Raw genomic sequence first — 19264 nt, forward strand, 5'->3', positions numbered from 1 at the left:
AAGGAGCTACTGTCCCAAAGGAACAATTAAGATGAGAAGTAGTATTGTTGATTGGGACTTTGAGACTAGAGAATGACATGGAGACAAAATTTTTCCCGTCCACATAGAAACATAGAAACATGGAAAATAGACGGCAGATAAGGGCCAGGGCCCATCCAGTCTGCCCACCCTAATGTCCCTCCCCTACCTTTGCCCTGTGAATAGATCCCATGTGTCTATCCCATTTGACCTTAAAATCAGGCACGCTGCTGGCCTCAATCACCTGTAGTGGAAGACTATTCCAATGATCAACCACCCTTTCAGTGAAAAAGAATTTCCTGGTGTCACCTCGTAGTTTCCCACCCCTAATTTTCCATGGATGCCCTCTTGTTGTCGTGGGGCCCCTGAAAAAGAAGATATCTTCCTCCGTCTCGATGCGGCCCGTAAGATACTTGAACGTCTCGATCATGTCCCCCCTCTCTCTGCGCTCCTCGAGCGAGTATAGCTGTAATTTGTCAAGCCGTTTTTCGTATGGTAGATCCTTGAGTCCCGAGACCATCCGGGTGGCCATTCTTTGCACCGACTCCAGTCTCAGCACATCCTTGTGATAATGCGGCCTCCAGAATTGCACACAGTATTCCAGGTGGGGCCTCACCATGGATCTATACAATGGCATAATGACTTCCGCCTTACGACTGACGAAACCCCTTCGTATGCAGCCCATGATTTGTCTTGCCTTGGACGAAGCCTGCTCCACTTGATTGGCAGACTTCATGTCCTCACTGACGATTACCCCCAAGTCTCGTTCTGCTACCGTTTTTGCTAGGATCTCGCCATTAAGGGTATAGGACTTGCATGGATTTTGGCTGCCCAGGTCCATAACTTTGCATTTTTGGGCATTGAAGTTGAGTTGCCAGGTCCTAGACCAGCGCTCCAGTAGGAATAGGTCGTGCATCATGTTGTCGGGCATTGAATCTTCGTCCGTTGTGCATTTGCCCACTACATTACTTAGTTTGGCGTCATCGGCGAATAATGTTATCTTACCTCGAAGCCCTTCTGCCAGGTCCCTTATAAAGATGTTGAATAGGATCGGGCCCAAGACTGAGAACTTATTTCCCCGTGCCATCCCCGCAAGTTCTTTTCCTGTCCCTGCCCCATTCCTACAAGCTCCGTCCTCATCTGCACAAGCCTCAAACACTTTAAAATCATAAGTGTTTGAGTCTTGTGTGGTTAAGGCAGAGCTTACAGGAATGGGGCAGGGATAGGGACAAAACTCAAGGGGACGGAACGGAGAAATTGAGTTGCTGTAGGGATGGGGAAAAATTATCCCTGTGTCATTCTCTATTTGAGACATCATGTGGAGTTTTTAAGATAGTCCTGGGGAAAGCCTCTGCTTATCTCTGGGATTGGTAGCATGGGAGGATCCTATCAGGTACTTGTGGCTTGCCTTGGCCACTGCTGGAAACAGGATACTGGGCTTGATGGATCTTGGTTTGACCCTGTATGGCAACTCATTTGTTCTATGCTAGGAATAATCTAATATAATAAAGCCCTAAGTGCACATGCGCACTCCCACCTGCGTGCTCCCGTTTTCCGTGTGCTGTAGGGCACCGCAGGTAGGAGTGCGCATTCATGAGAATCCCCGAGATGGATGTCGGCCGTGGCAGAAGATGGCTGAAGCCTATCATTCAATTCTTGGCAATTATAAAGGAACGGGGCAAAGAAACGTTTGGAAATGAAGGAGATAGACACAGAAAAGGAGAATTGACAAAGGGTTAGCAGAAGCAGAAAGGTTCCAGCAGAGTTGAGATAAATGATTTGTTTCTCATTGGGAAGGGAGAAAGATGGAGAGAAGGTCAAGGAGACAGTTCTATGGTAAGAATAATAATACACATTGCTGATTGGCATAAGATAGCACACAGTAAATAAGCTTAAAACCCTAAATTCAGGCAGGACTGCCACTGTCAAGGCTTCAGCCTCTGGTTTTGTCCCTGTCTTATCCAGCTAACAGATATAGAAGATTAGGAACACCTCAGCAAGAGGACGTAGAATAATAGATGGTAAGAGATAGTTGGGGAGAAAGACTGTGAAGAAGCAGGGAGATGCGGAGTATTAATTGGAAAATTGGGAAGGGGGAAGCAATGGTAAAGGATAGCTGGAGACGGAGGAGGCAGGTAATAGGATAGACAACTATTGAGGAGGAAAAAAAAAAAGGAAGTGGGGAGGGAAATACCGCTGCTGCTGCTGCACAGGGAAGTGGAGGGGGAGGGAATGCTGCTGCTGCACAGGGAAGTGGGGGGGAGGCAAATGCTGCTGCTGCACAGGGAGCAGGGAGAGAGACAGAAAGACAGACAGCGGGAGGGAGAGAGAAAGAAAGATAAACAGCGGGAGGGAGACAGACAGAAAGAAAGGAAGAAAGACACAGGGGCATGAAGAGAGACAGAAAGACGGACAGACAAAGAGGGACAGGGAGAGAGACAGACAGAAAGAAAGACAGACAGACAGCAAGGAAGAAAGAGACAGGGGTAGGGAGATAGACAGAAAGAAAGGCAGACAGACATATATTCTAGCATCCGTTAATGTAACGGCCTTAAAGACTAGTAATAATAATAATCATCATAATAACAATTTATATACCGCAGGACCGTGAAGTTCTATGCGGTTTACAATGATTAGAGATGTTACAAATTGAGTGGCATAAACAAAGTAGAATAAACAAAGTACAGACTTAGTGATTAACAGTTCTAGAGATCGTTTGTTGAGGACTAAGATTGCATAGGTTGGTTTCCTAAGTATTTCAGGAACAGATGTGTTTTTAGGCGTTTCCTGAATTCCCTATAAGTAGTAGGCACCAGTAATTGTTCTAGATCTTTACCCCATAGTGCTGCTTGATGTGAGAGAAGATGTGGGTGATGATTTTTAAATTTACAACCTCTAATCCGTGGAGAAACAAAGTTCGGGTGTGAGCTTCGCCTATGTCTGTTGGTTGTGAAAGAGAAAAGGTCTGTTATATATTTAGGGGCTAAGCCCATAAAGTACCTTGAAGCAAAAATAACCAAACTTGAATTTCACATGGGCCTCCATTGGCAGCCAGTGCAGAAGTCGATAGGAAGATGTTACGTGATCAAACTTCTTCAGTCCACAAAGTAGTCTAACCGCTGCATTTTGTACCAGTTGCAATCGTCGCATATTCTTTGAGGGAGTGCCAAGTAGGCGATGTTACAATAATCGAGTTGACTCAGTATAAGGGATTGTACCAGAATTCAAATGAGGCATCGTAGTAAGCTCTGATGGACTGAAGCTTCCAGAGGGTGAGAAAGATTTTTCCAATCAAGGAGTCTACCTGGTCTTTCATGGTCAGGGTCTGGTCCAGTGTTACTCCCAATATCTTCATAGTTGTTGAATGGGATAACTAAGGTTATTGATGCACATTGAAGCGTTAGTGTCAAGTGGATGTGGCGAAGCTATGAAAAATTTTGTTTTCTCTGAGTTTAGTTTTAATCTGAATTCCGTCATCCATTGCTCCATCTGATTTAGTACTTCTGTTGCTTTGGGGGTGACTTCTGAGACAGAGTTAGTGAATGGGATAATTATTGTGAAGTCGTCAGCGTAGCTAAATAGTTTTATCCCCAGCTGGGACAATTGCGCACCCAATGAGGACATGTAAACATTGAAGAGCAAAGGGGATAGTGGTGATCCTTGTTGCACGCTAGATGGATTGCTCCATGTGTCAGAGAGATCATGATTAAAACGGACTTGGTAGATGCGTGATATAAGGAAACCTCGAAACCAGTTCAGTACCTCTCCTCTGATTCCAATTGTGTCTAGGCATTGTAGCAGTTTTCTATGGTCCACTAAGTCAAAGGCAGAGCTCATGTCAAATTGCATGATTAGGGCATTGAGGCCCTTACTGAATAGGTGACGCAAATTGTCCAGGATAGCCGCAATTACTGTCTCAGTGTTAAACAGAGGCCTAAAACCAAATTGAGTTTCGTGCAGAAGAGAGAACTGGTCGAGGAAATAGGGTGGCAAAAGAAGACTATCTGACCAGGTCTAAAGCAGTCAAAGCGGCAGTCAGAGAGGCCAAGATTCAAACAGAAGAACATCTAGCGAAAAACATTAAAAAAGGGGATAAATCCTTCTTCAGATACATTAGCGACAGGAAACGAAACACAGATGGGATAGTACGCCTCAGGAAAACAGATGGGAATTATGCAGAAACGGATTCTGATAAAGCCAAACTACTAAATGAATACTTTTACTCAGTCTTTACCTGTGAGGCGCCGGGGACCGGTCCACAACTGCAGGCAAGGCAAACCTCGGAAGACCCGTTTCAAAATTTCAAGTTTACACCCAGCAGCGTCCATGGCGAACTATCAAAACTCAAGGTGAACAAAGACATGGGACCGGACAATCTACACCCCAGGATTCTTAGGGAGTTGTGTGATGTCCTGGCGGAACTGCTATTCGTGCTGTTCAGTCTTTCCCTGAGTACCGGAAAAGTCCCCATAGACTGGAAAACAGCTAACGTCATTCCATTGCACAAAAAAGGTTGCAGAACGGAGGCTGCGAATTACAGACCGGTGAGTCTCATCTCAATAGTGAGCAAACTCATGGAAAGACTTATTAAACACGAATTAGATACGATCCTGATCGAGGAGAATCTACAGGATCCCCACCAGCATGGATTCACAAAGGGAAGGTCCTGTCAATCCAATCTGATCAGCTTCTTTGACTGGGTTACAAGGAAACTGGATATGGGGAAGTCTCTGGACGTCGTGTACTTGGACTTCAGCAAAGGTTTTGATAGCGTCCCGCACCGCAGATTGTTGAGCAAGATGACTTCGATGGGATTGGGAGCGACATTGACGACATGGGTCAATGACTGGTTAAGCGGTAGACTCCAGAGAGTAGTGGTTAACGGTACCCCCTCCAATACATCGGAGGTGACCAGTGGAGTGCCACAGGGCTCGGTCTTGGGACCGATCCTTTTCAACATATACATAAAAGACCTGACTCAAGGGCTTCAAGGTAAAATAACACTATTCGCCGACGCCGCCAAACTATGCAACATAGTAGATAACAGCACCTTGCCCGACAATATGGAACAGGACCTGCTCTTATTGGAACATTGGTCTTCGACTTGGCAGCTAGGCTTCAATGCTAAAAAATGTAAGATCATGCACCTTGGCAGCAGAAACCCGTGCAGAACTTACACTCTAAATGGTGAGACCTTAGCTAGGACTAGGGCAGAATGTGATTTGGGAGTAATCATTAGTGAAGACATGAAAACTGCCAAGCAGGTGGAGAAAGCTGCATCCAAAGCTAGACAAATGGTGGGATGCATCCGTAGAGGTTTCGTCAGCCGGAGGCCCGAAGTCATAATGCCCCTGTACAGATCCATGGTGAGACCTCATCTTGAATATTGTGTTCAATTCTGGAGACCACATTATCAAAAAGATGTGCGGAGAATCGAGTCGGTTCAGCGAATGACCACCAGGATGGTCTCGGGACTCAAGAACCTCCCATATGAGGAAAGACTGAATAAACTGCAGCTATACTCGCTCAAGGAACGTAGAGAGAGGGGGGACATGATTGAGACTTTTAAATATATCACGGGCCGCATCGAGGTGGAAGACGATATCTTCTTTCTTAACGGACCTTCAACCACAAGAGGTCATCCGCTGAAAATCAAAGGCGGGCAATTTCATGGTGACGCCAGGAAGTATTTCTTCACCGAAAGGGTGGTTGATCATTGGAATGAACTTCCATTGCAGGTGATTAACGCCAGCAGCGTGCTCAATTTTAAAAAGAAATGGGATATGTATGTGGGATCTCTAGCGGGGTGAAGTCTGGGGGTGGGTCATTAGCGTGGGCAGACTTGATGGGCTACAGCCCTTTTCTGCCGTCATATTCTATGTTTCTATGTTTCTAAGAGATATTCCATTAATTGGGTGTGTACCAATCCTTCCATGATTTTTACCATAAATGGAATAGATGCTACTGGTCTATAGTTGGTTACTGATGTTGATGATTCTTTACAATTTTTTGGGATTGGGGTTATTATAATATGACCATTATTAGTGGGGATTAAAGTCTAGTGGAGTTGCTCTCATGATTTCTGGGGAACATGAGTCCAGGAGACAGTATGATTTAGAGTATTTGTTATATAATTTGATGTAGTTATTCCATTCTAAACTATGGAATGTACTCCAGATTATGTCCACTGGTATTTAATTTCTTTGTATATCGATTGATTGATGTTCGTATGCGACAATTGTCGAGTAGTTATTTCTTAGGTTTTTGATTTTTGAATCGAAATGTTGTGCTAGATCATTTACTGAGGGTAGCTTGGTATTATGCATGGGTTGAGTGTAGCGTGTGGTGTCAAATAAATTTGAAACTATGTTGAACAGTTCTTTTGTATTGGCTCCTTTTGAGCTAGTGTTAGATGCGTTAATTTTGGATGAGTAAAAAGTTTTACGTTTTTTTTAAATCTGTTGTTTGTAGAGTTTTATGTTGGATCTCCAGTTGTTTCGGTCTGACAGTTTTCCCATTTTTTTTCCAGATTCTTTCTAATCGTCTTACTGATTGTTTCATTGTTAGAAGTTTGATGTCAAACCATTTGTTGTATTTGTTTGAGCAGTTTTTGCTATTTCATTTAGGGGCAATTTTATCTAAAATGGATGTGCTAGTTTTCATCCAGTGATCATAGAAATCAACGCCTTCTTCTATCTTCACTTGTAGCTCATATTGTGACCAATATTCCTCTGGGTTGATATGGTCCCTTGTGAGATGTTCTCTTTTTGTCCGTGGGTGTGTCTTAGATTTTAGCTGAGTCCAGATTAGATTGAAATAATAAGTGAAATGTGGTTGTCAAGTTAGTCTGCATCTAAGGAAGGAAGAACGTATGCACTGGAGCCAGTAAAGCACCAGGAAGTGGGAAAACTCCTTAGGTCTCTGTTGCTCCATAGTCTGTTATTGAGACAGACATGGGGGAAGCTACTGCTTGCCCTGGATCGGTAGCATAGAATGTTGCTACTATTTGGAGTTCTAGAATCTTGATACTCTTTGGGGTTCCGGAATCTTGCTATTTTTTAGGATTCTGAATGGAATATTGCTACTCTTTGGGTTTTGGCCAGGTACTAGGGACCTGGATTGGCCACCGTGAGAACAGGCTACTGGGCTTGATGGACCATTGGTCTGACCCAGTGGGGCTATTCTTATGGATAACTGATCAGATTGCCACAATTTCACCTGCCAGTGGCGAAGATGTTGCTGTTCTATATCTGCTTTTCACACAGAGCAAGGGAACAAGCTCTTAGGCCGTAGAAAAACATTTAAAAGCACAGGAACTGGTTCCAAATATCTGGATGGGAAATCCAGAGTGGAAGTGTCCAATGTTATCCTCTTTGGAATTGAAATAAAGAAAGGATGCCAGTGAGTTCTTCTTAATAGATGTCATCATGAACTCTTAACGGATTTGTTCTGTCTTCAGTCCTACTTATCCTAGGGTTATCTTATGGCTCCAGAAAAAGGAGGATGGATTGAGATATCCAGGTTCTCTTTCCATTACTTCCACTATCAGACATTGCATGCTATACCACAACTAGCATGTATTGTCTGCCGTACCATATACTGTCATGCTCTGTTATGTATTGCCTTACCCCGCTTCGTACGGTCAAGCTCTATTAGGTACCGCAATGTCATCACAATTATCAATAATTGCAGATCTCCCTTTTGACCTCTAAATCACATCAGATACATTAATCAAAGCGTTGGTTAAACTTTCCAAGTATATCTCCTAGTGAACCTTGGATCCTCAGACTGCCACATGAGTAGTCCAACTCAGCAAGGCTACAATCCTCATCCATCCTGGTGATGATTTAATATACGTTTTATAAATGTGTTTCTATCAATGACTTGTAAAAGCAGTGCCGCTACACTACCAGTCATGTATCTTCCCCGACCCTGAAGAAGAAAAATGAAACGTGTCGGTGAGGGGAGATTCGCTCACTCCATTATAAGCTAAGTCATTAACAGTGAAGTAGTGATGGGGGCTGGACCACTCTGGGTCCTGTCTTGGTAGGGATACCGGCATCTCTTTCCCACACCTCCTCTGCTGTATGCGCATGCCTTCCTCCCCCCCCCTCCCCTCCTGTATCTCCAACTCTTCACCTGCGCGAGCAGCAGATCCAACCTGCTGCTCACACCAGCCTTGGCTCTCCCTCTGACATCACTTCCTGGTTATGGGACCTTGGAGGGAGAGCCGAGACTAGTGCAGGCAGCAAGTTGGAGATACTGCTCGCACCAGGGAAGTTAAAGAGGTACGGGAGAAGTGACAGGGAGAAGAAGAGGGCAAGGAGTGCCAGCAGCCCGGGCACCTCCCACCCACTGGGCTTTAAGCTGTCGTCTTCTTTTAAACGACTCATTTTTCCATTTTCTGTGTTAAAGATGAAGTCTGTGGTGATGACGTGCAGTTAAACCGTTCAGTAAGATTTAACTTTTCACTTGCAGTTCCCTTAAAATCCAGATGTCCGGGTTTTGAAAAACAAATCGCGTCGGGAGGGGCATACGTATATGCACAGATGCAACGCAGTGACATCATACGCACCACATCTGTGCATGCGCGGATGCCTCCCAACCGAGACGAGCAGGCTGAGAGGGCGGGGCTAGCAGGAACAGTTCAAACCAGCATCTTTTAAAACCCAGCAGTTATTTGTCTGGCTCTCAGTTCAAATCGAGATCATTCTATCCCAGGACGAGAAAGAGAAAATTCACTTCCATTACAGCAGGAAAAACCTGTTTCTTCTATAAAACTATCTATTTCTCCTACAAAACCAGCGAGCACATGTCTGGTTCTACGAATGTTCCGTTTCACTTGATGCTTCTTCTGGAGCCTGGATTCGCCAGCTGTAAAAAGCTCTTTCACTTTCTACGATGTGGTTTCCTTTCTGCGCTCATTTGTCTGCCAGAGCTTTTTGAACTGCACCATAGCAACAGAGCACAGCCCTATAATCACCCAAGGAAGGATTTTCTGATCAGTGACTCTGTGCTGGATGGCGTGGAGGTTGAACTGATAACTCGTGCCAAAGCATTACTGAGATCTATTCCTTCCTTTAAAACATTCCTCTGTAAACACGTGAGTGCTATATACTTACTATTGGTAGGGTTATCTAAATTTTTTTTTATGACCAATATAGACAGTATATCAAGAAACTGATAAACTTGAAACCTGAAATAGTGAAATTCTAGCATAGTTTCCAAAACTAGGCCAATTAGAGAGGTTACCAAAAGTACAAATTCCTAGACAACAGGTATTTTCGAAATGGAAAAGTCTTCTCATCTGTTTGTTCTCACATTCTGCTTGAAGATGGCAAAGTGGCCGAGTGGCCTTTGATGCTGGGAAACTGGGCTTGATTCCCACCACAACTCCTTGTGAATCTGGGAGAGTTACTCAGGTACAAAATAAAAACCTGTATATAATATATAAACTGCTTTGATTGTAATTATAGAAAGGCAGCATATCAAATTCCATCCCTATAAGTAAAGAATTTTATGCATAACCACAGTAGTGTAATTCTATCATCCGTACGGGCAGAGTAAATCAATCCAATAGCTGTATTTTGGACCATGGTAGAACTCGGGGCAAGTCACTTAATCCTCTATCACCTCAGGTAAAAATAAATACCCGGATATATGTAAACTGCTTTGAATGTGGAACCACAATAATGCGGTATGCATGCCTTCGCCTTTTCTAATGTATTCCTTATCATCCGAGGGTGCTAAAGGAACATAGGGAAGTTCTGGTGGCTCCACTGACTGAACTTTTCAATGCTTTTCTAGAGTTGGGAGTGGTACCGGAGGACTGAAGAAGGGCAGATGTCGTCCATCTCCACAAAAGTGGAAGTAAGGAAAATGGCGATTTTGAGCCAATCAGGGCCTTAGGCCCCTCCCACTGCATCCCAAGATGCATTGGGAGGGGGGAGACCCGTCATTCACAGCACATGGCTCTGTAGGCAGGAGGAAATGGGCTTCCCTCCTACTGATATTGCAGTGCACGGTAAGGGGGTATCTGGTGATGTGGGGGGCGCTGTTGCCTGAAGTCGGGTAGTATCCAGTGATGTGGGGGGGGGGGGGTATTGTTTGAATTCGGGTGGTGTCCGGTGATGTGGAGGGGTGTTGCCTGAAGTCAGGGGTGTCCGTTGATGGGAGGTGGGACTGGAATGTTGAGGGATATGGGAGTGATGTTAGGGGGGGGTGTAGGGCTCCAGCTGATCCTGGCAGGGGAAATCCCCTTCAGCTGAGCCAGCAGGAATCCCCACAACCCGCTCAGTTGATGGGGATTTCTCTGTCACAATCACGATCACGATAGCAAGCCCTCAATCTCTGGATGGTGGGAGGGGATCATGAGTAAGGAGTTGGGTCATGACTTAAACCCTCCAGTGTTCAAAACTAGGATGAATTTCTTTAGTATATAAGATCTTTACTTAGAGATTCTCACAATAATGTCAGCAACTTTCGTTCTCCAAGTTTATACAGACTTATACCAGCATTACTATAATATCTTCAGAGCCTCAGCAGCAACACTCCACCTCTCAATAAACTTTAATCATGGCGATCTATACGTGCCAAATCGTCACTGGCTTAACTTTGCTTCTTGATGGACTTCATTAATAAATATTTTGTTCTCTCAATTAGATAAATTTAGTATATACTCAAAATACTTTTTAAAAAAAAAAATATATATAAATATTCTATCATTTCTTAAACATTAAGGTAAAGAACTTATTTCAAATATTTCTCCTTCATTTAGCTCAATGCAGGAGGGCTAAATGAGGGAGAAATATTGAGAGTACAGTATATATTATATTTATCTAATTGAGAGAACAAAACATTTATTAATGAAGTCCATCAAGAAGCAAAGTTAAGCCAGTGACGATTTGGCACGTATAGATCACCATGATTAAAGTTTATTGAGCAGTGGAGTGTTGGTGCTGAAGCTCTGAAGGTATTATAGTAATGCTGGTATAAGTTTGTATAAACTTGGAGAGAGAAAGTTGCTGACATTAAACCCTCCAGTGGTCATCTTGTCAGTTTGTTCACTTTTGGGGCACTTAGACTTGTTTTACTTTGGTCTAAGTCCCAGCATGTAAGTTCCGCTTAGGATGTCATAAAAACATGACAGCAGATAAAGGCCAAATGGCCCATCCAGTCTGCCCATCCGCAGCATCCGCTATCTCCTCCTCTCCCTATTGGCTAAGGCTCTTAACAATTGCTTCTCCTCTTCCTATTGGCTAAGGCTCTTTCCACTTGCATTGTGAGGTCATAGAGCTTTATGGTTATAGAAACCTGATGGCAGATAAAGACCAAATAGCCCATCCGCAGCATCCACTACCTCCTCCTCTCCCTATTGGCTAAGGCTCTTAACATTTGCATCTCCTCTTCCTATAGGCTAAGGCTCTTTACACCTCCATTGTGAGGTCATAGAAACATGATGGCAGATAAAGGCCAAATGGCCCATCCGCAGCATCCACTATCTCCTCCTCTCCCTATTGGCTAAGGCTCTTAACATTTGCATCTCCTCTTCCTATAGGCTAAGGCTCTTTACACCTCCATTGTGAGGTCATAGAGCTTTATGGTTATAGAAACCTGATGGCAGATAAAGGCCAAATGGCCCATCCGCAGCATCCACTATCTCCTCCTCTCCCTATTGGCTAAGGCTCTTAACATTTGCATCTCCTCTTCCTATAGGCTAAGGCTCTTTACACCTCCATTGTGAGGTCATAGAGCTTTATGGTTATAGAAACCTGATGGCAGATAAAGGCCAAATGGCCCATCCGCAGCATCCACTATCTCCTCCTCTCCCTATTGGCTAAGGCTCTTAACATTTGCATCTCCTCTTCCTATAGGCTAAGGCTCTTTACACCTCCATTGTGAGGTCATAGAAACATGATGGCAGATAAAGGCCAAATGGCCCATCCGCAGCATCCACTATCTCCTCCTCTCCCTATTGGCTAAGGCTCTTAACATTTGCATCTCCTCTTCCTATAGGCTAAGGCTCTTTACACCTGCATTGTGAGGTCATAGAGCTGCCCATCCGCAGTAACCATTATCTCTTTCTCTCTCCGAGAGATCCCATGTGCCTATCCCAGGCTTTCTTGAATTCAGACACAGTCTCTGTTTCCACCACCTGTTCCACACATCAACCACCCTTTCCATAAAAAAAAGTATTCCCTCAGATTACTCCGGAGCCTATCACCTCTTAACTTCATCCTATGTCCTCTCATTACAGAGTTTCCTTTCAAATGAAAGAGACTCGTCTCATGTGTATTAGATTATTTCTTCAGGACATCTAGGTGGAAGCCCACCCATGACACACATCCCAACACGCTCCTTACAGCAGCTTAGAAGTGCTGCTGAACATCCAGAAAGTTGGTTTTGATTATCGGCACTTGGACGTCCCTGCTATTGGGGCACCCAAGTGCCGACTTAGGCTGGTTTTCGGATGTTTTAAAGTTTTGATTATGCCCCCCCTAAGTGACTTGCCCAAGATCACAAGGATCAGAAATAGGAACTGAACCCAGTTCCCCAGGATTTCCATCCACTGCATGAACCATTACGGCTTCTCCCCCACTCCAAATTATATTGCAGTGATAGGGTGGATCAAATTGGTGGAGGCATCGCATTATACGTTGAACCAAATAGACTAAAAATTCTACACCATACAAAATATACCTAGGAACCCCTATGGATGGAAATTCCATGTGAAAAGGATAGTGATAGGAGTGTACTACTGTCCGCCTGACCAGGACGAACGGATATATGCTGAAATGTTATCAGAAATTAGGGAGGCTAACAAAGTGGATAACAGTAATAATGGGTGATTTCAACTACCCCGATATTGACTGGGCAAATGTAACATCAAGGCATGCTAATCTTATCAGCTTCTTTGACTGGGTAACAAGAAAGCTGGATTTGGGAAAGTCCCTGGACGTTGTGTACTTGGACTTCAGTAAAGTTTTTGATAGCGTCCCACACCGCAGGTTATTGAGCAAGATGAAATCGATGGGATTAGGAGAAACACTAACTTCATGGGTCGGTGACTGGCTAAGTGGTAGACTTCAGAGGGTGGTGGTTAACGGTACACTCTCTAAAATGTTGGAGGTGACCAGTGGAGTACCGCAGGGCTCGGTCTTGGGCCCGATCCTTTTCAACATATTCGTAGGTGACCTGACTCAAGGGCTTCAAGGGAAAATAACATTATTCACCAATGATGCTAAACTATGTAACATAGTAAGTGACAGTAATTTGTCCAACTGTATGACGCAGGACCTGCTTTTGTTAGAGCATTGGTCCTCGACCTGGCAACTGGGATTCAACACTAAAAAATGTAAGGTCATGCACCTTGGCAACAAAAATCCGTGCAGAACTTACACCTTGAATGGAGAGACCTTGGCTAGGACTACAGCAGAATGGGATTTAGGAGTGATCATCAGTGAAGACATGAAAACTGCCAATCAAGTGGAGAAGGCTTCATCCAAGGCTAGACAAATGCTGTGTTGTATCCGTAGAAGTTTCGTTAGTTGGAAGCCCGAGGTCATTATGCCTTTGTACAGAACCATGGTGAGACCTCATCTGGAATATTGTGTACAATTCTGGAGGCCTCATTACCGTAAAAATGTGCTGAGAGTTGAGTCGGTTCAGCGAATGGCCACCAGGATGGTCTCGGGACTCAAGGCTATACTCCCTAGAAGAACGTAGGGAGAGGGGAGACATGATTGAGACATTTAAATATATCACAGGTCGTATCCAGGTGGAAGATGACTTTTTCTTTCTTAAAGAACCCTCAGCCACAAGAGGACATCCACTGAAAATCAGGGGCGGGAAATTTCACGGCGACACCAGAAAATATTTCTTCACCGAAAGAGTGGTTGATCATTGGAATGAGCTTCCAGTACAGGTGGTCGAGGCCAGCAGCGTACCAGATTTTAAGAATAAATGGGATGCACTTGTTGGATCTCTAGGAGAGTAGAGTTAAGGGAAGGGGTCATCAGAGTGGGATCTCCAAGAAGACAGTAGGGGGAGGGTCAATTGAGTGGGCAGACTTGATGGGCTGTGGCCCTTTTTTGCCGCCATTTTCTATGTTTCTATGTTTCTATGCTAGGGCGATAAGATTCCTTGATGAAATCAAGGACTGCTTTATGGAGCAGCTGGGTCAGAACAGACAAGAGGTGAAGCAATTCTAGATCTAGTTCTTAGTGGAGCAAATGAATTGGTGAGAGAGATTATAGCTCTGGGGCCACTTGATAACAGTGATTATAGCGTGGCAGATGAAGTTTAATGTGGACAAATGCAAAGTGATACACATTGGGAAGAATAACCCAAATCCTAGTTACTAGGTCTACCTTGGGGGTTAGCGCCCATGAAAAAGATCTGGGTGTCATTGTAGACAATATGCTAAAACCTTCCACCCAATGTGTGGTGGCGGCCAAGAAAGCAAACAAGATGCTAGGAATTATTTAAAAAGGAATGGTTAACAAGACTAAGAATGTTATAATGCCATTGTATCGCTCCATGATACAACCTCAAATTGAGTATTGCATTCAATTCTGGTCTCCTTATCTCAAAAAAGGGGATGGAACTCCTCTTCTATGAAGAAAGGCTAAAGGGGTTAGGGCTCTTCAGCTTGGAAAAGAGACAACTGAGGGGAGATATGATTGAAGTCTACAAAAATCCTGAGTGGTATAGAATGGGTACAAGTGGACCGATTTTTTTTATTTTTTTTTACTGCATCAAGATTTTAAAAAATTAGGGGACACTCAATGAAGTTACAGAGTAATACTTTTAAAACCAATAAGAGGAAATATTTTTTCACTCAGAGAATAGTTAAGCTCTGGAACATGTTGCCAGAGGATGTGGTAAGAGTGGTTAAAAGGTTTGGACAGTTTCCTGGAGAAAAAGTCTATAGTCTGCTATTGAGACAGACAAGGGGTGAACCACTCTTTGCTCTGGATTGGTAATATGGAATAGTGTTACTATTTAGGTTTTTGCCTGAATTGGCCACCGTGAAGACGAGCTACTGGGCTAGAAGGACCACTGGTCTGACTCAGTAAGACTATTCTTATGTTCTTATGTGAAAATGGTGGAAAAGGAACCAAGCTCACAGAGAAGAGGAGACTAAGAACATAAGAACATAAGAATTGCCACTGCTGGATCAGACCAGTGGTCCATCATGCCCAGCAATCCGCTCACGCGGCAGCCCTCTGGTCAAAGACCAGCACCCTAATCGAGACTAGCCCTACCAGCGCACATTCTTGTTCAGCAGGAACTTGTCTAACTTTGTCTTGAATCCCTGGAGGGTGTTTCCCCCTATAACAGCCTCCAGAAGAGATGGGGGGCTTTAGAGCCTCAAAACCCTTAAAAAGAACTCCTGAACAGGATGTCTGGGGTGGTACTTGGAGAGACCCACCAGGAAAGAGACTTGGGAGTACTGGTCGACAAATCGATGAAGCTGTCCGCTCTTCCAGAGGCTGTTATAGGGGAAAACACCCTCCAGGGATTTAATACAAAGTTAGACAAGTTCCTGCTGAACCAGAATGTATGCAGGTAGGGCTGGTCTCAGGGCACTGGTCTTTGACCTGGGGCCACCATGGGAGCAGACTGCTGGGCACGATGGACCACTGGTCTGACCCAGCAGCGGTAACTTCTTATGTTCTTATGAATGGGAGGTGAAGGAAGAATCCACAATCCTGTGTTTTGGGAAGAATGAATGGCCTGTGGTGCTCACTACAAAGAAGTCATGAGAAGGAATGGTGGCCAGGAAGATCTAAAGATGGACAGAGAAGGGAACTGTGAAAGTTCATAAATTGCTGTTGAGACAGACATGGGAGAAGCCACTGCTTGCCAAGGATTGCTGGCGTGGAATGCTGCTAGTATTTGGGTTTTTGCCAGGTACTTGTGACTTGGATTGGCCTCCGTGAAGCCAGGATACTGGGCTAGATGGACCTTTGGTCTGATCAGTAAGGCTATTCTTATGTTCTTATGATATAACTTCTAGAAAAACTTACATACAGTACGTTATCATTTAACTTTCAAAAAGAAGACGCTGATAACATGAGGAGCCTTCCAAAACTCCCCCCAAAACTTACTAGACCCACATGTCTACCGGTGGCATCTATATGGCAGTAGAGTAGGGTTTGGGTGGGCTCTCACTTTCCACCATAAATGTAGTGGTTAGAGTGGCTTATGGGCCCGGGTTCTCCTCCCTATGGTTCACTAGCCCATCCACTTAAGAAACCTGTGTGATGCTCTATTAGGCTCTCTCGCACCAACTGTTGCTGATGTCACGATGGGTGATCATCTGGCATCCAGTGATCACCACATGGTGTAGTTTAATATTAAGACAGACAGGTGTAGACATGGCTCATTCAAAAATAAACGTTCTAGACTTCATAAAAACTAACTTTGTTTAGATGGGGGATTAAGTCAATGAATTTTTGTCTGGAAGAAGTAGGAAAGATGCTATTGTAGGGCAATTAGGATGTCCAAGTGCCAAGTTAGGGTTTTTTTTGGGACATGTTAGTTTTTATGATTATGAGCTGCACAATTGTTCAAAATTGTAAAATTGCAAGAGGACCTTGGGAGACGGGGCTTCAAATAGCAGATCTGAGCAAGTACAAAGTGATGCATGTGGGAAACAGGAACCTAAACTATAGTTACTCAATGCAGAGTTCCTTGTTAGGAGTCACCACCCAGGAAAAGGATCTAGGTGTCATCGTTAAGGCTACGTTGAAACCCTCAGCTCAATGTGTGGCGGCTGCTAAGAAAGCAAATAGAATGTTAGGAATTATCAGGAAAGGAACGGAAAACAAAGAGGAAAATGTTCTAATGCCCTTGTCTCGCTCGCTCTATGATATGGCTGCACCTTGAATACTGAGTGCAATATTGATCACTGACTGCATCTCTAAAAAGATATAGTGGAATTAGAAAAGGTATAGAGAAGGGTGATAAAGATGATGGAACATTTTCCCTTTGAGGAAAGGCTAAAGCAGATAGGGCTTTTCAGCCTGAAGGAAAAGGCTGAGGTCCAAAAACTATAATACCTAAGGAATGTGCTTCTGTCATTAATTGATTTGGAGACCTTAGGGAAAGTATACATATATATTTTTGCCTATAGTATTTGAGGGGAGATAAAACAGAGGTCTATAAAATACAGAATGGAGTGGAACAGGTTGACGTGAATTGCATGTTTATTCTTTGCAAAAATACACAATGAATCTATTAAGTAGTAAATTTAAAACAAACTGGAGAAAATGTTTCTTCACTCAATGTGTAATTAAACTCTGGAATTTGTTGCCAGAGAATGTAAAAGCAGTTAGTTTAGCAGGGTTTAAAAAAGGTTTGGATCATTTCCTAAAAGTCCATAAGCCATTATTAAGATGGACATGGGAAAATCTACTGCTTATTTCTAGGACAAGCAGTATAAAATCTTTTTTGCTAGGTACTTGTGACCTGAACTGGCCATTGTTGAAAACAGGATACCGGGCTTAATGTACCTTCAGTCTTTCCCAGTATGGCAACACTTATGTTGTTTTTATATCTCTAGTGAGATATGGCTTCCAAAACTGAAAACAAGATTGAAAATGGGGCCTCACCAATTACTTCTGATGGTTCTAGCTTTTTTAAAATCTCCTTTCTCTTTCTCCCTCTCTCCCTCCTCTGAGTCTGTCTTTCACCTCTCTTTTTGACACTCTCATTAACCTTTCTCAGTCTCTAACTCACACTTATTGATATCTTTCACTCTCTCTGTTCCCAATCAACCACTCTCAATTTCTATTGCCTCTAAATCTCATATTAACCCCTGTCATTCCTGTCCTTCACTCTTTCACGCATCTAAGTTTTCCATTAGGTCTCTCGACTCCATCACACTTTCTTCTGAGTGTCTCATTCTTTCCCTCTTACTCTCTCCCCCTCCCTAAGTCTCTTATTTATTTCAATATTTCTTTTTACCTTTGTCTTCTCTAATGCTCCCATTAACCTCTTTCAGTTTCTCTCTCTTCTTAATCCCCTGTTAATCTCTCTCTCTCACACTTTCTTTCCTCTAATCCCCCATTAACCCTTCTGACTCCATCTCTCTCTTATCTTTGAAATTTCCACTAACCTACTCACTCACTCACTCTCTCTCCCTCCAATCAGTGTCTCGTTATCTCATTTTTTGGGGTTTACCTTATATTTTCTTTCTCTCCCATCAGTTCTTTCATAGCCTTTCTCCTCTAAATCTCCATTAATTTCTCAGATTCTCCTATTAACATCCCCCCTTTCTCCCTATACATCTTCCTCCTTCTCATTTTACCTTGGCTGAGGTGGGCAGAAGGAAGAGGAACATGCAATTTCAGTGACTTATAATAGTGAGTGACTTTTCTTTCTGGTAAATCTTATCAGTAGATTGAAGAAAGCTTCTCTGTAGATAGATGATGCTCACTCGGAGAATCTGCAGAACTGCTTCCTATAAATTCAGTCTCCCCCTCCCCAAACTAAAGACTAAAGAGGAGTATACATATAAAATATTCACAGCATTATATTACATTATCTGATATTTCTATTCTGCAACATATCGAACAATTTGAAATTTCTAATGTGTTGGAGATTGCACATCATTAAAAAAAACAGCTATTCCCAGGGCTATTCGCCAGCACTCGGACCAGTTTATCACATTATAATACAGTAAAACACTGCTGCGTCTTTGCTGCCAGACTGGAAGGTGCCTGGTGACTCCAGTGGTACTGGATATGACCTTAAGACCCTTCCTCGTTTCTGAAGTCCTCACCTGGATGGTGTTTGGAGCTACGTGGTAGCAATAAGTGTAGGTGAAGGTATAGGGGGTCTCATTTCTTATTCTCATATAGTTGCCCATCGTTGGGAGAGAATTTCACAAGGATCTTAGAGTAACCTAGAAGAGAAAAGAGAGAACAAATGTCAGATAGTGCACAGTGAGGGCACCTGATGAAGTTTCCCACGACTGGGAATCCCACAAATGGGTACAGAGGACACAATCAGAGACACCTGTGGAGGATTTTCTACGGCTGGGATCCTTTTGGAGATACTGGAGAGGGAGGAAGAATGAGAGGAGGTGAAGAAAGACCCAGTGTGAGGATTTGCTTAAATGGGATCCTTTCAGAAATACCTGGAGGAGGAGCCTCAGTGTGCAGAGAGCAGAGGGATGCCTGGGCTGCAGACTGTAACTCTCCTGCACTAATTCAGCTCTTTTATTACACTGTAAGAT

General features: G+C 43.6%; 1 protein-coding gene across 1 annotated transcript in view; it reads right to left on the reverse strand.

Annotated features, from left to right (window-relative positions):
• The window catches only part of LOC117366702, a 114445-nt gene extending 95550 nt beyond the window's left edge, over positions 1 to 18895 (reverse strand). Inside the window, exon 1 of the mRNA XM_033958432.1 lies at positions 18809 to 18895. Within this exon, the coding sequence (XP_033814323.1) occupies positions 18809 to 18895 (87 nt within the window). The remainder of the gene's footprint in view (positions 1 to 18808) is intronic.
• Positions 18896 to 19264: the final 369 nt, after the last annotated feature.

Source organism: Geotrypetes seraphini, chromosome 1, assembly GCF_902459505.1.
Source record: "Geotrypetes seraphini chromosome 1, aGeoSer1.1, whole genome shotgun sequence".
NCBI classification, from domain to species: Eukaryota; Metazoa; Chordata; class Amphibia; order Gymnophiona; family Dermophiidae; genus Geotrypetes; species Geotrypetes seraphini.